At 35.6% G+C, this 16,718-nt stretch overlaps 1 protein-coding gene across 1 annotated transcript; it reads right to left on the bottom strand.

The window, feature by feature from the left end:
- Positions 1 to 236: 236 nt before the first annotated feature.
- Positions 237 to 16,695, bottom strand: LOC100371200 (aspartate aminotransferase, cytoplasmic-like). Its single transcript, XM_002732018.4, has 9 exons — positions 16,534 to 16,695; positions 9,481 to 9,662; positions 9,280 to 9,388; positions 7,989 to 8,101; positions 4,360 to 4,464; positions 3,661 to 3,811; positions 2,998 to 3,163; positions 2,329 to 2,471; positions 237 to 1,738 (listed from the first exon to the last, which is right to left on the bottom strand). Exons 1-9 carry the CDS (start codon positions 16,640 to 16,642, stop codon positions 1,602 to 1,604), a joined length of 1,215 nt encoding a protein of 404 aa, XP_002732064.3. The 5' UTR covers positions 16,643 to 16,695; the 3' UTR covers positions 237 to 1,601.
- Positions 16,696 to 16,718: the final 23 nt, after the last annotated feature.

Raw genomic sequence — 16,718 nt, 5'->3', positions numbered from 1 at the left:
GGGGTATATCTTGTGGCACTAGCCTTCTAGTCCATCAAAATAAACTCATGCATTTGGCACATATCAATTAATACTAATCTCACATTAATTTTATTGGCTGGTATTAAATAGTATGGTAATACCACATTTCCCATTAGAAGGCTGATTTCTGTTTACCATCCTAAAGCTGCAGTTTGTCATTAATGCAAGTTTACACAATTCCAATAGAAAAAAAAATATGGTATACTAACAAAATGTGGCTTTGCAAGTATTTATTTCAGTAGCAGAAATTCACAGTTGATGCAAGCATTTCATACATATGGGTTTTATAACAGTAATAAGTGGAATTGTTACAGGTCTATATACTCAGCTCATGACACATGGCCATATTTCATTAAGTGAAAATTACAAGTTACCAGTGGAAGTGAATAAAAATGTAGCTTACTTTCTACTCATGATGCAAAACTATAAAAAAAGCCAGTGTATTTATAAAACAAACCCAAATAGAACAACTTTTAGAATATACATGCATCACATATCAGTAATTACAATTGTTCATGCAACCGTTGATTTCTAGTCAGCAGAAACAATATAGCGTGTATCTTGTCTATTAACAGATACACGTTAAATGAATTAGTACATACCATTGCAGAAACAGGACTGTATAAATCATTGTCATGTAATGATCAAGTAACCATGGATTTATTGAATTTGTATCCTGGCTTTAGTGACAAACAGAATTGTCAAAGTTGTCAATTTGAACCAGTACATTGATATTGCATACCAAGCCATAAAGTTTTGCTAATCAGCCAATTCAGATGTTGTGGTACAAGGGTAACTTCCATTAATTAAAAGTTCTGATATTCAAAATTTGAAGCAGTCAAATATCCATGATTCATGTCAGGTATACATGTCATGTTTAAAAGTTAGAAAGTAAGACACCACAAACTATAAATGTCCAGAAATATCTACTCTCCACTTGGATATTGGAGTAATTGGAAATTAAAGGGTTTTGACATATAAAAGCAAAAATTTGCCAACAAAGAATGTATTTAGACATGAAAAGTGAATGATTCTCATAAAATGGTTTATTTGTAATACAAGTATACATATCTCCATTACTGTACAAAGTAGCAATCCTAGAATTCTTGGTTTGTGGTGTTACATTGCAGATGCTAACTTATACAAATATATACCAAGCTGTACACATAAATAAATATATATCCCACCTTTGCTGATACACTGGGTAAACCACAGATAGCAAGTGATTTTAAAATGAACCAGTTGATTATTCAGAAAGGGGCGTCTGCACATGAAACACACAATCTCGATAAGCTTATTACAATGAACTAACAGTAATTTAACTGGTACTTAAAAAACCCACACAATCAAAACACATTACAGTTCATAATGCTTAAATCACTATGTAATTTCAGCACAATGGAAGGTAATGGCATCACTATACACTCATCCCCAACCAACACCTAGAATTCTTCATTTTAGTGACAAGCAAGCAGAAACCTCTACCTAGCTAGTGCGATTACAAACTTGATGGTTGGGGTATCTACGATTCATTCACATACTGTATTAATCGTACTGGTATTGGAATCCAGTCAAATTAACTAACAGCTTGTAACAGCATCATGGATTGCTGCAGCTATATGGTCACAGTTGCTATTGGTAACTGCACACATGTTGATACGACCATCCTGCATCAAGTACACATGGTATTTCTGGATTATGAAGTCAACTTGCTTGGCTGTTGAGATTTAAAAAAAAATAATCATCAGATTGCAACATTAGTGGCATGCCTTATCATGCGTGTTCAGTGGTATGGAACCACATTTGCTATGGATTTAGTATTTCCACCACAAATAAAACAAACGGATGCCACTGAATAAAGTGTATAATAACAATCAGTTGTCATAACCCCTTGACTGTCAACTTTTTTTTTTTTTACCAATAACATGCTTTCCGTATTATTTCCAAAATTGTTATCAAATACCTGTAATCAATGGGAAATTAAATTCATTTCCTGATTTGGGCACCCATGTATTGTTTTACAATACGGTAGCAATAAATGATGATCCAGGTATGCACACAATCATAACATACATGTATATCCAGACAACATTTTATGGTTTATCACTCCTCCACAGATGAATGGGAAAAAACAATGTCAACGATGTGTTAAATACAGGTTCGTTTTGAGAAAACTAATTTAACACAAGTCTTGTATTCATTTGTTGTATTAAACTATAATTTCCAAATAAGGAGTACATGCAGTAATTATATGTTATACACCGAGGGTATCAACAGCTAACAAACATTGTTAAGGTGATAACTCACATGTAAGACCAGTGTAACTGAACATTCCAATTTGATCTGTGATGTGATCCCAACTTCCTGGGGTGTTGAGTTGCTTGAGTTTCTGTTTCAGCAAAGCACGCATTGAGATGACACGCGACGACATGGTCCTGATTGCCTCTTTCCTAAAAAGGTAAAAATTAACAAGTTCTGCATTAGATATAGACATCAAGTTTAGACTTTTTACATACTATTAAATTAGTACACTGCTATAAATTGGTCAATTTTAATAAACAGGTTTCATTATTTGGATATCTAATCATATTTACAGGGGATTTTCCAGTCAGACATTAAGTTCTAATATAGATACAAGAGAATACAGGGAATGGCTAATGTAGCAAACATCAAATAGAATGATATTCAGTGCAACACATTTCCTAGGATGATGTACAGATCCACCATATTACACCTTTAGTGGTATGACAGAACCCCACTTTTGCCCACTTTAAACTAGATCACAAATACATGTGTATATGTATGGTATCCCAACATGTATTATATGTGAGTGTGAAGATTGATTGAACATAGGAAACGCTGATATACAGGGAACAATTTTAGAAGACCACAGTTGACTGTCCCTGTATTCTTTAGCGTCTTGTTATTTTACATACTCAAATTGATTTACATTAACCAATGATGTATAAAGCTTACCATTCAGCAAACAGAGATGGGTTGTTCAAAGTAGTAGCCACAATACGAGCACCATGATTGGGTGGATTAGACCACATGGGTCTGGCCAGCTTCTCAAGTTGTGACTGAACTCTCATAAGACTATCATTGTCTTGTGTCACAATGGCCAGGTTACCTACACGTTCATCTGCAAAATAAATAACTTATTTGTTAAAATATCAAAGTTGTACTCTGAGATTACTCACAATGTTGTATTAGCCTTAAACTTTGATAATATGCGAAATATTTAACAGTCTTAATTTGCACAAACTGCAAGTAAATATTTATTAAATGTACAAATAGCCTATTTTCAGTACGATGGATTGTTGGCATTTATTTGATGCTAACACTTGTGACTCGTGTTTCAATGTATGAAGATTTGCAGAGCCTACAGTAATACAGAACAAGACATAACTTGGGTCAATTACTTCCCTTAATTCACACATATTCAGAGCATCAACTGTTATCAACAGCCCAATAAAGCTCGGAAGCCACTGTTTTATTTATGTACCCGGTATGGAGGTTAATGAACTCAGAAACAGGGAGGTATGATGAACTCTTAGACAGTTAATGCCAGCCACCTTTTTGTTATGAGAAGTTTTGTCACAAAAATGATCTCAACTCAAGAACATGAAGTAAACTCACTGTAGAGTCCAAAGTTCTTGGAGAATGACTGAGAAACAAACAATTCAAATTCCTTCTTTACAAAGAGTCTGACTGAGCTTGCATCAGCATCCAAATCACCAGTAGCAAAGCCTTGGTATGCAATATCAAAGAATGGAAACAGTTTTTTTGCCTTTGGGAAAAAAAAAAAATATTAGAATACAAACTCTTACAATATACATCAAGTGCATGTTGCCTTTCCCAATCTAAGTTAGACAATGACTAAATACCATATTTTTCACCCAGTTACCTCAACTCAGGAAATCTTGATCTTCAAGAAGTAAATATTAATCAAGAATTTTACTATGCGCCAAGTTTGGATAAATATTACATGAAATGAAGTTTACCCATATATGCCCTCCCAATTAGTCATACTGTAATTCATTATTGGAAACATGAAATGATGTAAAACAACCAGATTTCATGATTAGTCAAATTTGATCCTAACTATGGAAATCATACAAAAGTGGGGACTGGGTACTTAATTGAACGGGTGTTAAGTCTGTCAAATACAGTAGGTTGAATAGGTGTTAAGTCTGGCAAATACAGTAGGTAAAACATACAGACTGAATTATGCAATAAAGGACAGGTCATGCAAAAACACAAAGACGCACAAATACAAGACATGTACTGTCTCATACACCTCAACAAATTTGAAAATAATAGACAGATTATGTATACCGCCATGACTTCAGCAATTTGTTCCCACTGTTCCTTTTTGGGATCCACGCCTGTTGGGTTATGAGCACAGCCATGGAGAATAACAACAGAGTGTTCAGGAGCATTCTGCAAAAAAAACAAATTGGTAAACATTACAAGGCTGCAATGCTACTTTAAAGATGAGATAAAAATAATATGACAATTTCAACAACACAATCATTTTATTTTCTCTAAATTTGATCATGTGATCAACAGTTTCTCGGGTATAAACATCATACCCATTACTGATTATATTACTGATACAGGTCAGTTTTTGTGAATTGATATTTTTCTTAAGTTTTTAACTATTTCTCAGACATGCTTTGACCATTTCAGTTCAAAGTAGAAACAAAGGCAAGACATGGTATACACAAGCGTGTTAATTCGTGTTTCATTTTGATGACCTCTGACCAACTTGATTGACATTCATCCCAAGAAACAAAATTTCTACATATCTCAAAAATAAGATTTAAATTGATGACATCATAAATTGGCTATTAAAAATTAGATAATCAATATGCATGGTTTTCAACTCATCACATCTTTGGATTACTTCAGAGTGGTGATTACCGTAAAAACTCGATTAATTCGTGGTAGTAAAAATAATAATTTTTTCAAGTGCACGAATTAATAGCGTAAAAACGGAAATTATTGGTTTTTGGTGCGCGAATTAAAAGAGTACTTTTTGATCGATTCAAAAAGGAGCCGTTTTCATAAATTTATTAGTGATTTGTTTTGTTTTCCAATGAACACGATTACAGGACGTTTTTTAGTGCCTCTGAGACTCGTGGCTAGCGACATTCATGGCGTATAGTTGGGCAGAGAACACGCACTGCGTCAAGAACCACGCATTATGTTACATGTGTACTCTGTACACAAACAAACAATGAACACGTGGCTACAAAGTAGCCGTCTGGCTGCACTGCCTTTTTTTATTTTTCTAGGCATCGCCCGGGCGATGTTATGGCAGATATTACGAAGTCCATCTTGTCGGGAAAAATAACCCTACGTTGATAAAAATGGTCTCAGAAAATGTTTAGAAAAAATAATGTTTCGCGTTGACCAAATATAATCATGCAAAGTATAAATTCAAATTGTTTTAATACATTGGTGAGAGGTCCCATCACTAAGAAGGAAAAGCAAGCCAAAGCAAAATCGAAACGGGGTGCATCATGGACATGGACATGACAACACACGCTGCGACAACTGAGTGATCAGCGACATCATTTTGGGACGCAATTGTACTTTTTTGAAAGAAACGCGGCGATGCTGACATCAAGTGTGTGTTGACCCATGGAGTTAGTACTATTTGGTCAACAGATAACACTTGACGGGTTTATGGGGGGATTAGTGGACGTGAATATTTAATTAGTCATGATCGGACGTTCTTGGATGAGTTCGGTCGTTATTACAAAGCAGGGTGAGGGACGAAAAAATCTTTAAAACGACTCAAGTAGGAAAAAAACATGGCCAGAATTACACAGTAACTTTTAAATTGGTGATGTGTAATACACAAGTAATTGTGATGGAATCAATGTAGTGGGGAACAAAGTATTGTTAACTTCCAACCCGCCACAATATAACTATCCCCCTATCCCTTAATATGAGCTATCAGCACAAATCAAAGCAACGCAACACATGTCAAATTCAATCGGCGATTGCCGGTTTGGCCGTGATATGCCGCTATTGGCACCTACCCTCGCATGACGTAGAAGAGGTCAGCTTACTATTTAACTAAATTTCGGCGTCCGCAGGGAAAGATTTTACGAAAAAAATAGAATTAACCGTAGCTCAAATTTAACGCGTCGTTTATCCAAAGCACGTGTTGTCTATGAGGGCCCACACAGGAAGTAGAATAGATGAACAGAAATGAAAAACGTGATTGTGAATTTGGCCATGGGAGCTCGAACTTCAATTCAAGCTTGTACATGGAAAACACTATATATCAGTGGTAATTTTATCATCTGCGGCCAAGTATTTTTTTTAAAAATCAATATCTTGTGAGCAATGTTTTCGACATTGTAATAACTTGCTGAAAACCCGTCCGATTTCCATGACTCAAAGGCAGATCTGTAGAACTGACGACACTCTGACGACGCGCATGTTCACCGACCTTTAATGTCAACTGCGCAGAACAAAAATGATCGTTACACCTCAGGAAGACGATGACGGCTGAATAATCAGTGTGACTGCAGATGGCAGAAGTCATCGACATGAAAGGCACGTAAACACAAAAGAATAATCAGCTTAAAACAAAAGACTCAAGTAGGATTAAAACCAGTTCAGTCTCCTTTTTTTAGCTCCATGCCGAACCTAAACTGCTTGCTAACTGGAAGGCTGTGATGACGGAGATCATCTGCGATTGCGGCGACACCAAGTACTGATAACATAAAATTATATGTATATTTTTAATGTCTTCATGCAATATATTCTGAGTTATCCACTTTATTCTGGCCCCCGAATTAATAGGATACAATTTTAAACATGTTTTTGAACGCCGCGAATTAAAAGGACACATTTAAAATTAGCGTCTGAAAATACAATGGGTGGGCGAACTAATAGAGACCGCGAATTAATCGAGTTTTTACGGTATTCATATTACGCAAATTAGGTAATTAATATGCACAGATTTCAAACCAATACTAATCAGGCTGGTTCATTGTTCCCAAGCACATATACACCAAGTTTCATTAAAATGTAATCTTTATTAATTATTATTTAAACCCAAAACTAATTGGTTTATTGCATTGTCTTATAGCATGTATGTACCAAGATTCATGAAAATACGATGCTTAGTTATGAATTATTACGCAAATAAGGTAATTTATATATTACGAATATTTTAATGTAAAAACAAATCGGGTCTGTGCAATGTGACAGAGCATCTATGTATCAGGTTTCATTGAAATGTGATGATTACCGGTAGTACATGTACATAAGATATCAGTGGACAAGTTGAAAATTAACTATAATAATTGTAAAACGTTGAAATAGCTACATGTATGTGCAATTTAGCAAATTTGACTCAATGCATCAATTAATAGAATCTTAATATAGGTAAAGTGCCAACAATCTCATTGTGAGAATATACTATATTTTAAATTAGGGACATCTTGAAAAGTAGCATGCTAGCTAAAAAGACACGTTTTACAGTAATTCTTATGTAAATTAGGTAATTACCGTAACATTAAGAATTTTAACACAAAACTAAATAGGTCTGCATTTTCCTAGAGCATCTATGTACCAAATTTCATTGAGATATCTATGGTACAGACAGACAGACAGACAGACAGACAGACATACATACATACATACATACATACATACATACATACATACAGAGTAACTGCAAAGACTTGGGTGTTGAGTAACACACAAAATGCAGAGAAATTATTTTAAACGATATCTTTCTTGCTTCTCTGGTGATTGTGTCTTTTCTTTTGCTTCTGCTATGTTTTTTTTATGTATGCCTGATTTCCAGTTTCCTATTAGGCTCACTTTATGTTGACATTATCTACAGTATTGCGTACTGTAGATTGCATTTGTAAATCTACTATTACCATCATCATCATTTAATACTTTATATTAGTGGGAATGACCACCATACTTACTCTCAAATCTTCTAGCATGCCATCAATGTTAAGAGCTTTAGTTTTGTCGTCCCAATAACGATACTTCTTGATTTCAGTGAAATGAGCATCTCTGCCAATAGCCATGTGGTTGGCTGTAAGAATAAAAATCAGCAGAGAATATTTTTTATCTACATGTGATACTATCTTTGATCTAGAAAAGCTCATGAATACCAATGATTGACAAACAAAATAACATGACAAGCTGACAAATAAAGGAACAACTGACAAATAAAGGAATTGAATATGTGAAGATAAACCAATAAACTATCGTTACGTTCACGTTACGGGGCCTTGGCACGTGTCGAAAGTTTTAATCCTTCAGGTTTGGTGATGGACTACAGCAGTTGCTTTCATGTTAGTCGGAACCCACGAGGCTTCTGCTGAAATCACACCCTCATTCGTGGATCTGGTATTTGACCAAACATAGAAATGATATGCATATGACAATTGCTATATTGTAATTATATATAGCTTCACTTCCCTCCATCACCACATAAAAGTCCATCGCTACTAGTTTGAATCAATATGTTCTCTTAAATTTACCACCGAGAGTGTGCTTTTGGTTCATGCCAATTTCGGTGATTTTGGTTCAAATCTCGGCACGTGCTGACTCGGCCCAGAGTCAAGTGCTGAGATCTCTAACATGAATGCCACTTATGCTTCTCCTCACTAAGAAACTATTTCTCTTCACTAACAAAGTAAGAGTTCTCCCCAGACCTTTTTAACATGTTTTACCATACTTGGCCACTAAAATGCTACTGTAAAATGACTAATTTTCACTGGGTTTAAATTTCACTGATTTACCATTTCAGGCATATTCAGTGGGTTTTAAATTCACGGTTTTGTCATTTAGATAATGTGTTCTATGCTAAATTTTACATATTCACTGTGTTTTAATTTAGCGCATTTTTCCATTCAGCGAAATAAGCTAAATTAAAACCCAGTGAATAATTACCCCCTTTACAGTATGCTGAACATGAAAAGGTTATAGATATGTTAATTATGTCTATTGTAACAAATACATATTCAAATTAGATATTAACATGCAAATTTCACAGCGAAAACGATTATAGAGAAATTGTGTCATAAATCTTGGAAATAAACTGATTACAAGTCGGTCTGTCATGATAAATATGGGTCGAATACTACATATATAACTCATGTAAAATGCATTGTTTACTCAATATTTGTAAAACAATGCACGACTGACAGTGATTCTAAAGGCTATAATATAATCAGTTATTACTATTATTATAATCTGAATACTTACGCCAAGTGGGGTCAGAAACGTATACAGTTTTACTTTTTCCAAACCGTGACAGGAAGTCAATACCTAGACGCAGAGCACCAGTACCACTGAGAGCTTGGAATCCACCTGCCTTTAGAAGATATACAAATATTGAAATATAGAACCAGTTATAGGTAACAGTTTTACATCATGCATTATTATTAAAACAGTTACCATACTCACTCGATTTTGTAAAAGAGCTGGGCTATCATCTCCTAGTGCTAGTCGAGTTGCAGCTTCGGTGAAAGTTTTTAAACCAGCAATGGGTAGGTATTCATGATCTAAGGTAGAATCGGCAGCCATCTGAGATTCCACAGTTCGGACAACTGGCAGCACCCATGGTTTACCTTCATCAGTTCGATATGCTACAAAAAAACAAGTTATCAGTAAGCTCAGGTCTTCATAATTGTATCAGAAGTTATTTTTTCTCAGTGTGGTTAGATCCAAAAACGATGTCAAACTTATTTCTTTGTTTTTTGACATTTTTTTTTATGAGAATGCAAATAAATTTAAGGTGAGAAAGAGAATACATGCACTGTATACAGAGTATGATAGCTTTTTAATGTCTTACAACACATGATCAAAGATTCTTGCAGGTTTCCTCGATTTTGCAGCAGTGCCACTAACAAATTGCAGTAACAGTAAGTAATACAAATGTAATTGTATCCCTTTGAGAAAGAATTGTCAGGGGACCATCTAAGAAGATAATTAATTAAAACATGTCAACTAGGTCATTCCAATTCATTCAAGCGTACATTTGGATTGAAGTTTGTGTCTGTTTGACCCACCCTCATCTTGTTTCAGAGTGAATGTTTTACCTGGTTCATTAATTGATTCATGTTTCCAGTCCAATTGTATGATTTTCGGTTCCAATGTAATGTTATCATTCGTGGTTGTCTTTCCAGCCCCGTCATTAGCTGTTAGCAGTGCCACAAAGAAGGTCCTGCCTCAGACAGCCAATTATAGTGATGTGTGTTTTATTGAGTGAAACCATGTTGCTATGAATATGTTAATGTATACTGATTTATCAACAAATGAAAGTAAGTTAATTAGCATGCAAATTAGCTAATCCATATGCAAAATCTAGCTGGGTGTCTTGTACAACCATAGACCCTCAACAAAGGGATAGGAAACAACACGAGACAACAAAGGATGTTTATTAATCAAGTGTACGCTGTTGTTTTGCATACTAATTATCTTGTCGTGTGCTCGACATCCAGATGACGTCATCAGCTGCGTGTACGTCCTGTCTCCTTATCAGTCTAGTCGATGCGACATATATGTTTGTCCACCCATTTTTTCCACAATCACCGACGCGACGCCTATAAAATTGACCAACAAATGTTTATTAGGTGTTTGCGGTCGCATTAATTGGCTGTATTTTGATAAATAGTGTAACTTTTCGAAAAAAAAAACTTTTGATGAGCGTCTCGTTGCGACTGTGTTGTCAAGCTTGACTTAAGCTGTCGCCATGTTTACTATTTGACACGAATTGAGGCGTTGCGTTGTCCACCCATTTTTCTCCCATCCATGAGTTCGACATCAATAAAACTAAAATAAATGATGTCCGTGTGTCCCCGTGCTCGCATTGACATGTGGCATTATTACAAATGCTTGGCAATTTTTTGAAAAAACGACCGTCATTCTCCCTGGTGTCTCAATGTATAGGGTGGTGTTTTATTTCGATCGCCATTTTGACCATCGATGCGACATATATGTTTGTCCACCCATTTTTTCCCCACAATCACTGACGTGACGCCTATAAAATTGATCAAAAATATTTATTAGGTGTTTGCGGTCGCATTAATAGGTGGTATTTTGGTAAATAATGTGTAACCTTTCGAAAAAATGACTTAAATTAGTGACCGTGTGCTGACTTCCGCCATCGCCATGTTTAATTACTATTTGACATGATTTGTGACGTTGCGTTGTCCATCCATTTTATCCACATGCATGAGGTCGACATCAATTCAAATTTTTTTTTTTTTGTACGAGTCCTTGTGCTTGCATTGACATGCAACATTTATTACAACCTCGAAAAACTCCTCGTCATCGCTAAAATATTCCCAAGCATTCTGATCGACCTCCATTTTGAAAATGACGCATGTAGTTATTTAGCATAATCTCGTTCTCGCGAAACCCCGTAAATCGTGAGAATTGATCTAATTACCATAATCGCGTTCAGGATTTTGCGAGATTTTTCGTGACCAGACGATGAGTTTACTAGTTAGTTTATTTGCGTTGTACACCGTTATGTAAACTCGCACTAATGTATTTTTAATTATGCAAAGCAACATCGTACAAAGAAAATAGCCTTGTTTCCTATCCCTTTGTTGAGGGTCTATGGTACAACACAAAGCATCTGTGTTAAAAAAAGTGCATCCCAGTCTACATAGCAGGATTATAGCTATAACATGAAAAATACCTGTCTAAAATCTATATTGAAAACAGTGAAATGCAAGACAGTATTGTACTCGTCTGACTTAGTGTCCAGGGTATTCAGCTTAAAAAAAACAGTCACAATTGACACTAATTGTTCCATGACTGGAATTCATGATTTTGATGGTCAAACGTGACTCTGGAAAACAAAGTCTCTCCTAAAGTGGGGGTGGGCGCTTAGTCGAGTATGCATACTAAATCGAACGAGTATGGTAGTTGCTGGTCTGTAGTCACAGAGTCTATTTTATATTGATTATTACTTATAGCCACTTTGTAAAAGCTGGAATTTTCAATCAAGGATTGACAGGTTTGTAGAAATTTAGCATGTTAAACAAAATTTTGCACCTGACAAAATTTACAGGCAGAGCGATGACTGGCTTAAACCCTACCACACAGTGGTTCTCAAGATATTGGCGGAACAAGATTTGACATACCGGTATGCGTGCTAACGCACACACGCACACATTCTTTCAAAAGTTATGGTAAAACTTTTTGGTGATCCGTTATTAGAATATGCTGAATTTTCTTATCAATATACAACGGCACACACAATTAAATTAATAGAACATAGTTTATCTGCATTTTGAGTTGCGACTAAAACAGCAAGCTACATTTTGTGCCAGCAAGCCTAATAAACTTCATTTGGTTCTTTTACAATCAGGACACAATTCTTAAAGGCATATATAGCATTGTGTTTAGTAACAGGTCACATATCTTGTATAACAAAGCTACATTCTGTAAAGCACAACTTGTGTACTTCTGAACAAACATTTGGCAGACTCCCAATTTTATTCAATCAAAAAAGAGAGCATATTTTTAATTAACAATGCTTTAAGAGATTAAATTGAAATTATGCATTTCATAATATGGTAATGCATATGGGAGAGACTTTAATTTGAAAGTAATGGAAGCATACTCGTACATCACATATACTACAAACTGAGCTGAATGAAAATTTACTATAAATCTAACAATAATAGCATATATATATATTACCACATATTAATCAATTTTGCAGCTCATGTCACCAGAATATCAATAACTTCAATTTTCAAATCAGAAGAACGACTTTCACCATGCAAACCAATGCAAACACAAAGATATAATGCAAATTTTGCATTATGGATATTCGGACTCTTGTTCTTGGGGGGAAAAAATATCCAGTCACGAGCGCAACTACAATACTTTTTATTTACTGCATCATAATAACATTTTAATTTGATCCAAACCTATTATAATTACAACAAATCACTCGCAGACAGATATAAAAGAAGAGCAAGTTGACCTTATAGCTGTCCTTTGACCCAGATTTTAGTTACCATCAATTCGTTGAGTAACCAATCAGATGTTATATTACAGCTTGATGGAGGTCACAAAAAAGAAGGTGGATTAACTTACAAGGCAGTCAAACTAATCAAGCTCTTTCAGTACCGTAATTAGTAGATACTATGTAGTTGTCTCCAACACCGTTCAGTGAAACCATATGAATTATTCCAGCAATGCATCTTAAAATAGAACCTCAAACTACTGGTCACTATTACCAGAATTACCAGCTGTGTCACTGACAACAGTCAACTATGTCCATGGCAAATTGACATTTAGACATTTTCAAACTTAACAGGACCACAGTAACATATGCAATTAATATGAAAATGTTATAACAAACCAGGAACATGAAAATAAAAACCATGAACTGGTCTATGTGGACATGAACCTTTAAGCTCCAAACAAAACACAAATGACAAAAATTGGTATTGTGGGACATCTCTCATCACGGGCACACACCTAACTAAAAATATCTAGTCAAATGCCATCCTTAATTCACTGTGATATAGGTTTGAATATACATGTAATATTGTTCATAAAAGTGGCATTTAATCATGAAATGGGACTCGTCTTCTACTTTGTTATTTAAACACAGTTCACAGATTCTTTTTCCTATTTCGGTTTTTGGTTTGGTGTACCTCCCTGTTTCAATTTTTAGTTTATGATTGCTCAGACAGAACCTACTTAGACATTCACGTAGTTCGGCATTCTTTATTTTGATCATATAATTTTCTAAAGTAAATTAATTTTTGAAATTTTTTTGTACGTTCAGAGTTTATTCCTTCTGTTATTGTTATTTTGGTTATCATCAGTCCTTATGTTAATTTCCCATATCCAGTTTAATTTATATATTTTTTCAACTTCTAAATTTAATTTTTTGATTTCTCTGTCCTTCAGTATACCGGTAGTTGTTGTTTCAATAATTTGTGGTTGGTTTATTTCAGTTAACAGTTGAGATGCATAGTATATGAATGTGCTCAATGAATGCATTTCATGGCCAACAATAATCTAGCCTAGTATGCAGTCTAAATTACAATGCACATACAGTAAAACCTGTCAAAACCGACCATGACTGGGACTGGGATCTATGGTCGGTTTTCAGAGGGAGTCGGTTTATTCAGGGTGGGCATAACTTCGATTGAAACAACAATTACATGTGCTGTAAACACGGGACAAATGAAAGACACCGGAGTTTGCCTCCGGTGATTATACATGTATTTACATTTATTGTATTGTTTCAATAAAATAATTTACCAAACAAGACAAGAATATTATGGTATGTACATGAAATCAATAAACATTAAAATAACTGTTGGAACAGACCGGGTAAGTATCGCGTATCGTAACTGAAGGCGTCCATTTTGAATGACATCACAACGTAAGTTCACTTGAGCTACATGTAATTATTATAATTTATGCAGACAGTTGATTTTGCTGTTAAGTCAATGAATCAAATTACGATGTAAAAAAATCATCAAGTTTTCACCGCTTTAAAGAACATCTTTTTTCAACGATTTTGTTCGTTCGAATTATGAAATTTTGGATATCTGTCAAGTAGCTGGAGTCTTTGTTTATTGCGAAGTTTTGTAATCTTGTCAACATGTCTAGCACATCGCCATGCGTCAAGTCACGGTCATCGTGGGGGTCAATAATTTGACTGTCGTTGTCATCGTTGTCTGTAGATTCATGGTTTTCTTTGTCTGCAATAAAATTCTCAACAATCTGTTGCTCCCACTCGCCGTCATACATTGCTTCAGTCGGTATACGTTCATCAAAGTGGAGGTATTCTACAACGCTACACTGTGTTTGCGGCTCTGCAACATGCTAAATAAGGTTTCCGAATTCTTTGTCATCGTCTGCTTCTTCGTCATCATAAATTTCAATCTTGAAGCCCCCTTTACGGAAACATTCGAAAACACAAAATTGTCGATCAGAATCGTTATGGAAAGAAGAAAACTCAATGTTTTGATCGTTGAAGAAGTGATAAAGCAGTGTGCTTCACCGCAATTGAAGTTGATGACCCCGATCATTTGTTTATATCCGGGGTCATTACACTGTCCAGACATCACGCGATGCGATGGCGTGTGGTGTGAAAAACTTAATCAGTTGCTATTGTTTTACACGGGACGTTACTTGTAGTGTGAGATTTGATATTGTTTCTGTGACGTTCACGGTAAATTCAACACAATGCACACTTTTTAGGTCGGGCAGACCGGATTACTAGACAGCGGACGTGGTGCAACTGGTCGGATGGTCGATGTATTCAGTGTGAATATTGGACTTGGGGCCGATCAATGCGGTCGGTGTTCGGAGTAGACAGTGGTCGGATTTCACAGGTTGTTTTAACATAGGCGTCTATGGAGAAATTTCGGGACTACATAAATCGGTCGGTTCTGACAGTAGGTCGGTTTATCCAGGGGTCGGTTTTGACAGGTTTTACTGTAGTTACATAACCAGCAGGCATCCTTAGATCTTAATCTCCATTAATGTTTCCTGATTTGGTATTTGATATACCCATATAACAAATATTTCATAACAAATATTTCTCAGAAGAGTCTTATTTACTGCAAAAATACTCCTTCAAATAATTATTTGGTGGGTTGTTGTAATTTACTATACTTACCCCAAGCTTCTAAAACGTTTCCATTTACAGTAATGAACGAACGAATAATACATGCAAACAATCATCAAAGTTACGTGACATGACTTGCTTTGTGATGATATACAACGGTTATACCAATAATGCCTCTTACCGAGTCGTAATGCCATGCGATGGTTTTCGAAAGAAGTGATTAGCAATGTTTAAAAGGTAAAAGAAATGTTGAAAGAAATGTCCAGTTGGGGACATTACACACATACAATGATTTGCCAACTGCATGTCTTGTCAGTGTAGTTTCGATTTTTGCAGAAATTCAGTCATTTTAGTTTAAAGCTAGTATAGGTCGATTTTTTCTACCATTATTATGCTTGAGTTGTGGGAAGCAGGATAAAATAGAATTCTGAAAATTATATTATTTTTGACAATTCCAATGTCATGATCGAAAAACTTTCCTCCTTTGTGTTTTTTTTTTTTTTTTTTTTTTTGAGTGGTAGCGGAGACTATAACATGGTCTGATCAAGTATATCCCTCCATTTTAGCTACTTTGCTCAACAACCAAAATAATTTATTGGCGTGGGCGGGGAGAGCTATTATTTCGAGCACTGAGGGGGTACCAATTACTTTTTCAGACACCTAAATACGTATAATAGAAATTTAGATACATTATTTTAACTTGAGTGTACTGTCAATTTATATTGCCACCGTTTACTTAGTTTGTCGGTCAAAAATAACTACGTGGGTCGTTTTTTCGGTTAGTGGGCCAGTTTGAGCTGACGAAGGTCACTGACCAGACGTCACCCTGTGTGACCCCTCCACCGGTTTTGCACGTACAATTTTTTATAAATTTCTTCGTCATATTTCGCAAAACCTACCTCCAACGCCCAAATTAACTTTGGCTGGATCTTTATCTTCCTTGTAACGTGCCGTAAGGTTGAAAACGGCAACCGGTGGGGCCATATCGACGTCTTTAAACACAGACATGTTCACGGTTTTCTGCTGCAGCTTCTGATGGAAGGTCAAGGGTCGCACCGTTGTTATGTGTTCTAGCGCATGCGCA

The sequence above is a fragment of the Saccoglossus kowalevskii genome, chromosome 10, assembly GCF_978046115.1.
Source record: "Saccoglossus kowalevskii chromosome 10, keSacKowa6.1, whole genome shotgun sequence".
NCBI classification, from domain to species: Eukaryota; Metazoa; Hemichordata; class Enteropneusta; family Harrimaniidae; genus Saccoglossus; species Saccoglossus kowalevskii.
The sequence above is the reverse complement of the archived record's forward strand: the minus strand, read 5'-3'. Positions and strand labels throughout refer to the sequence as shown.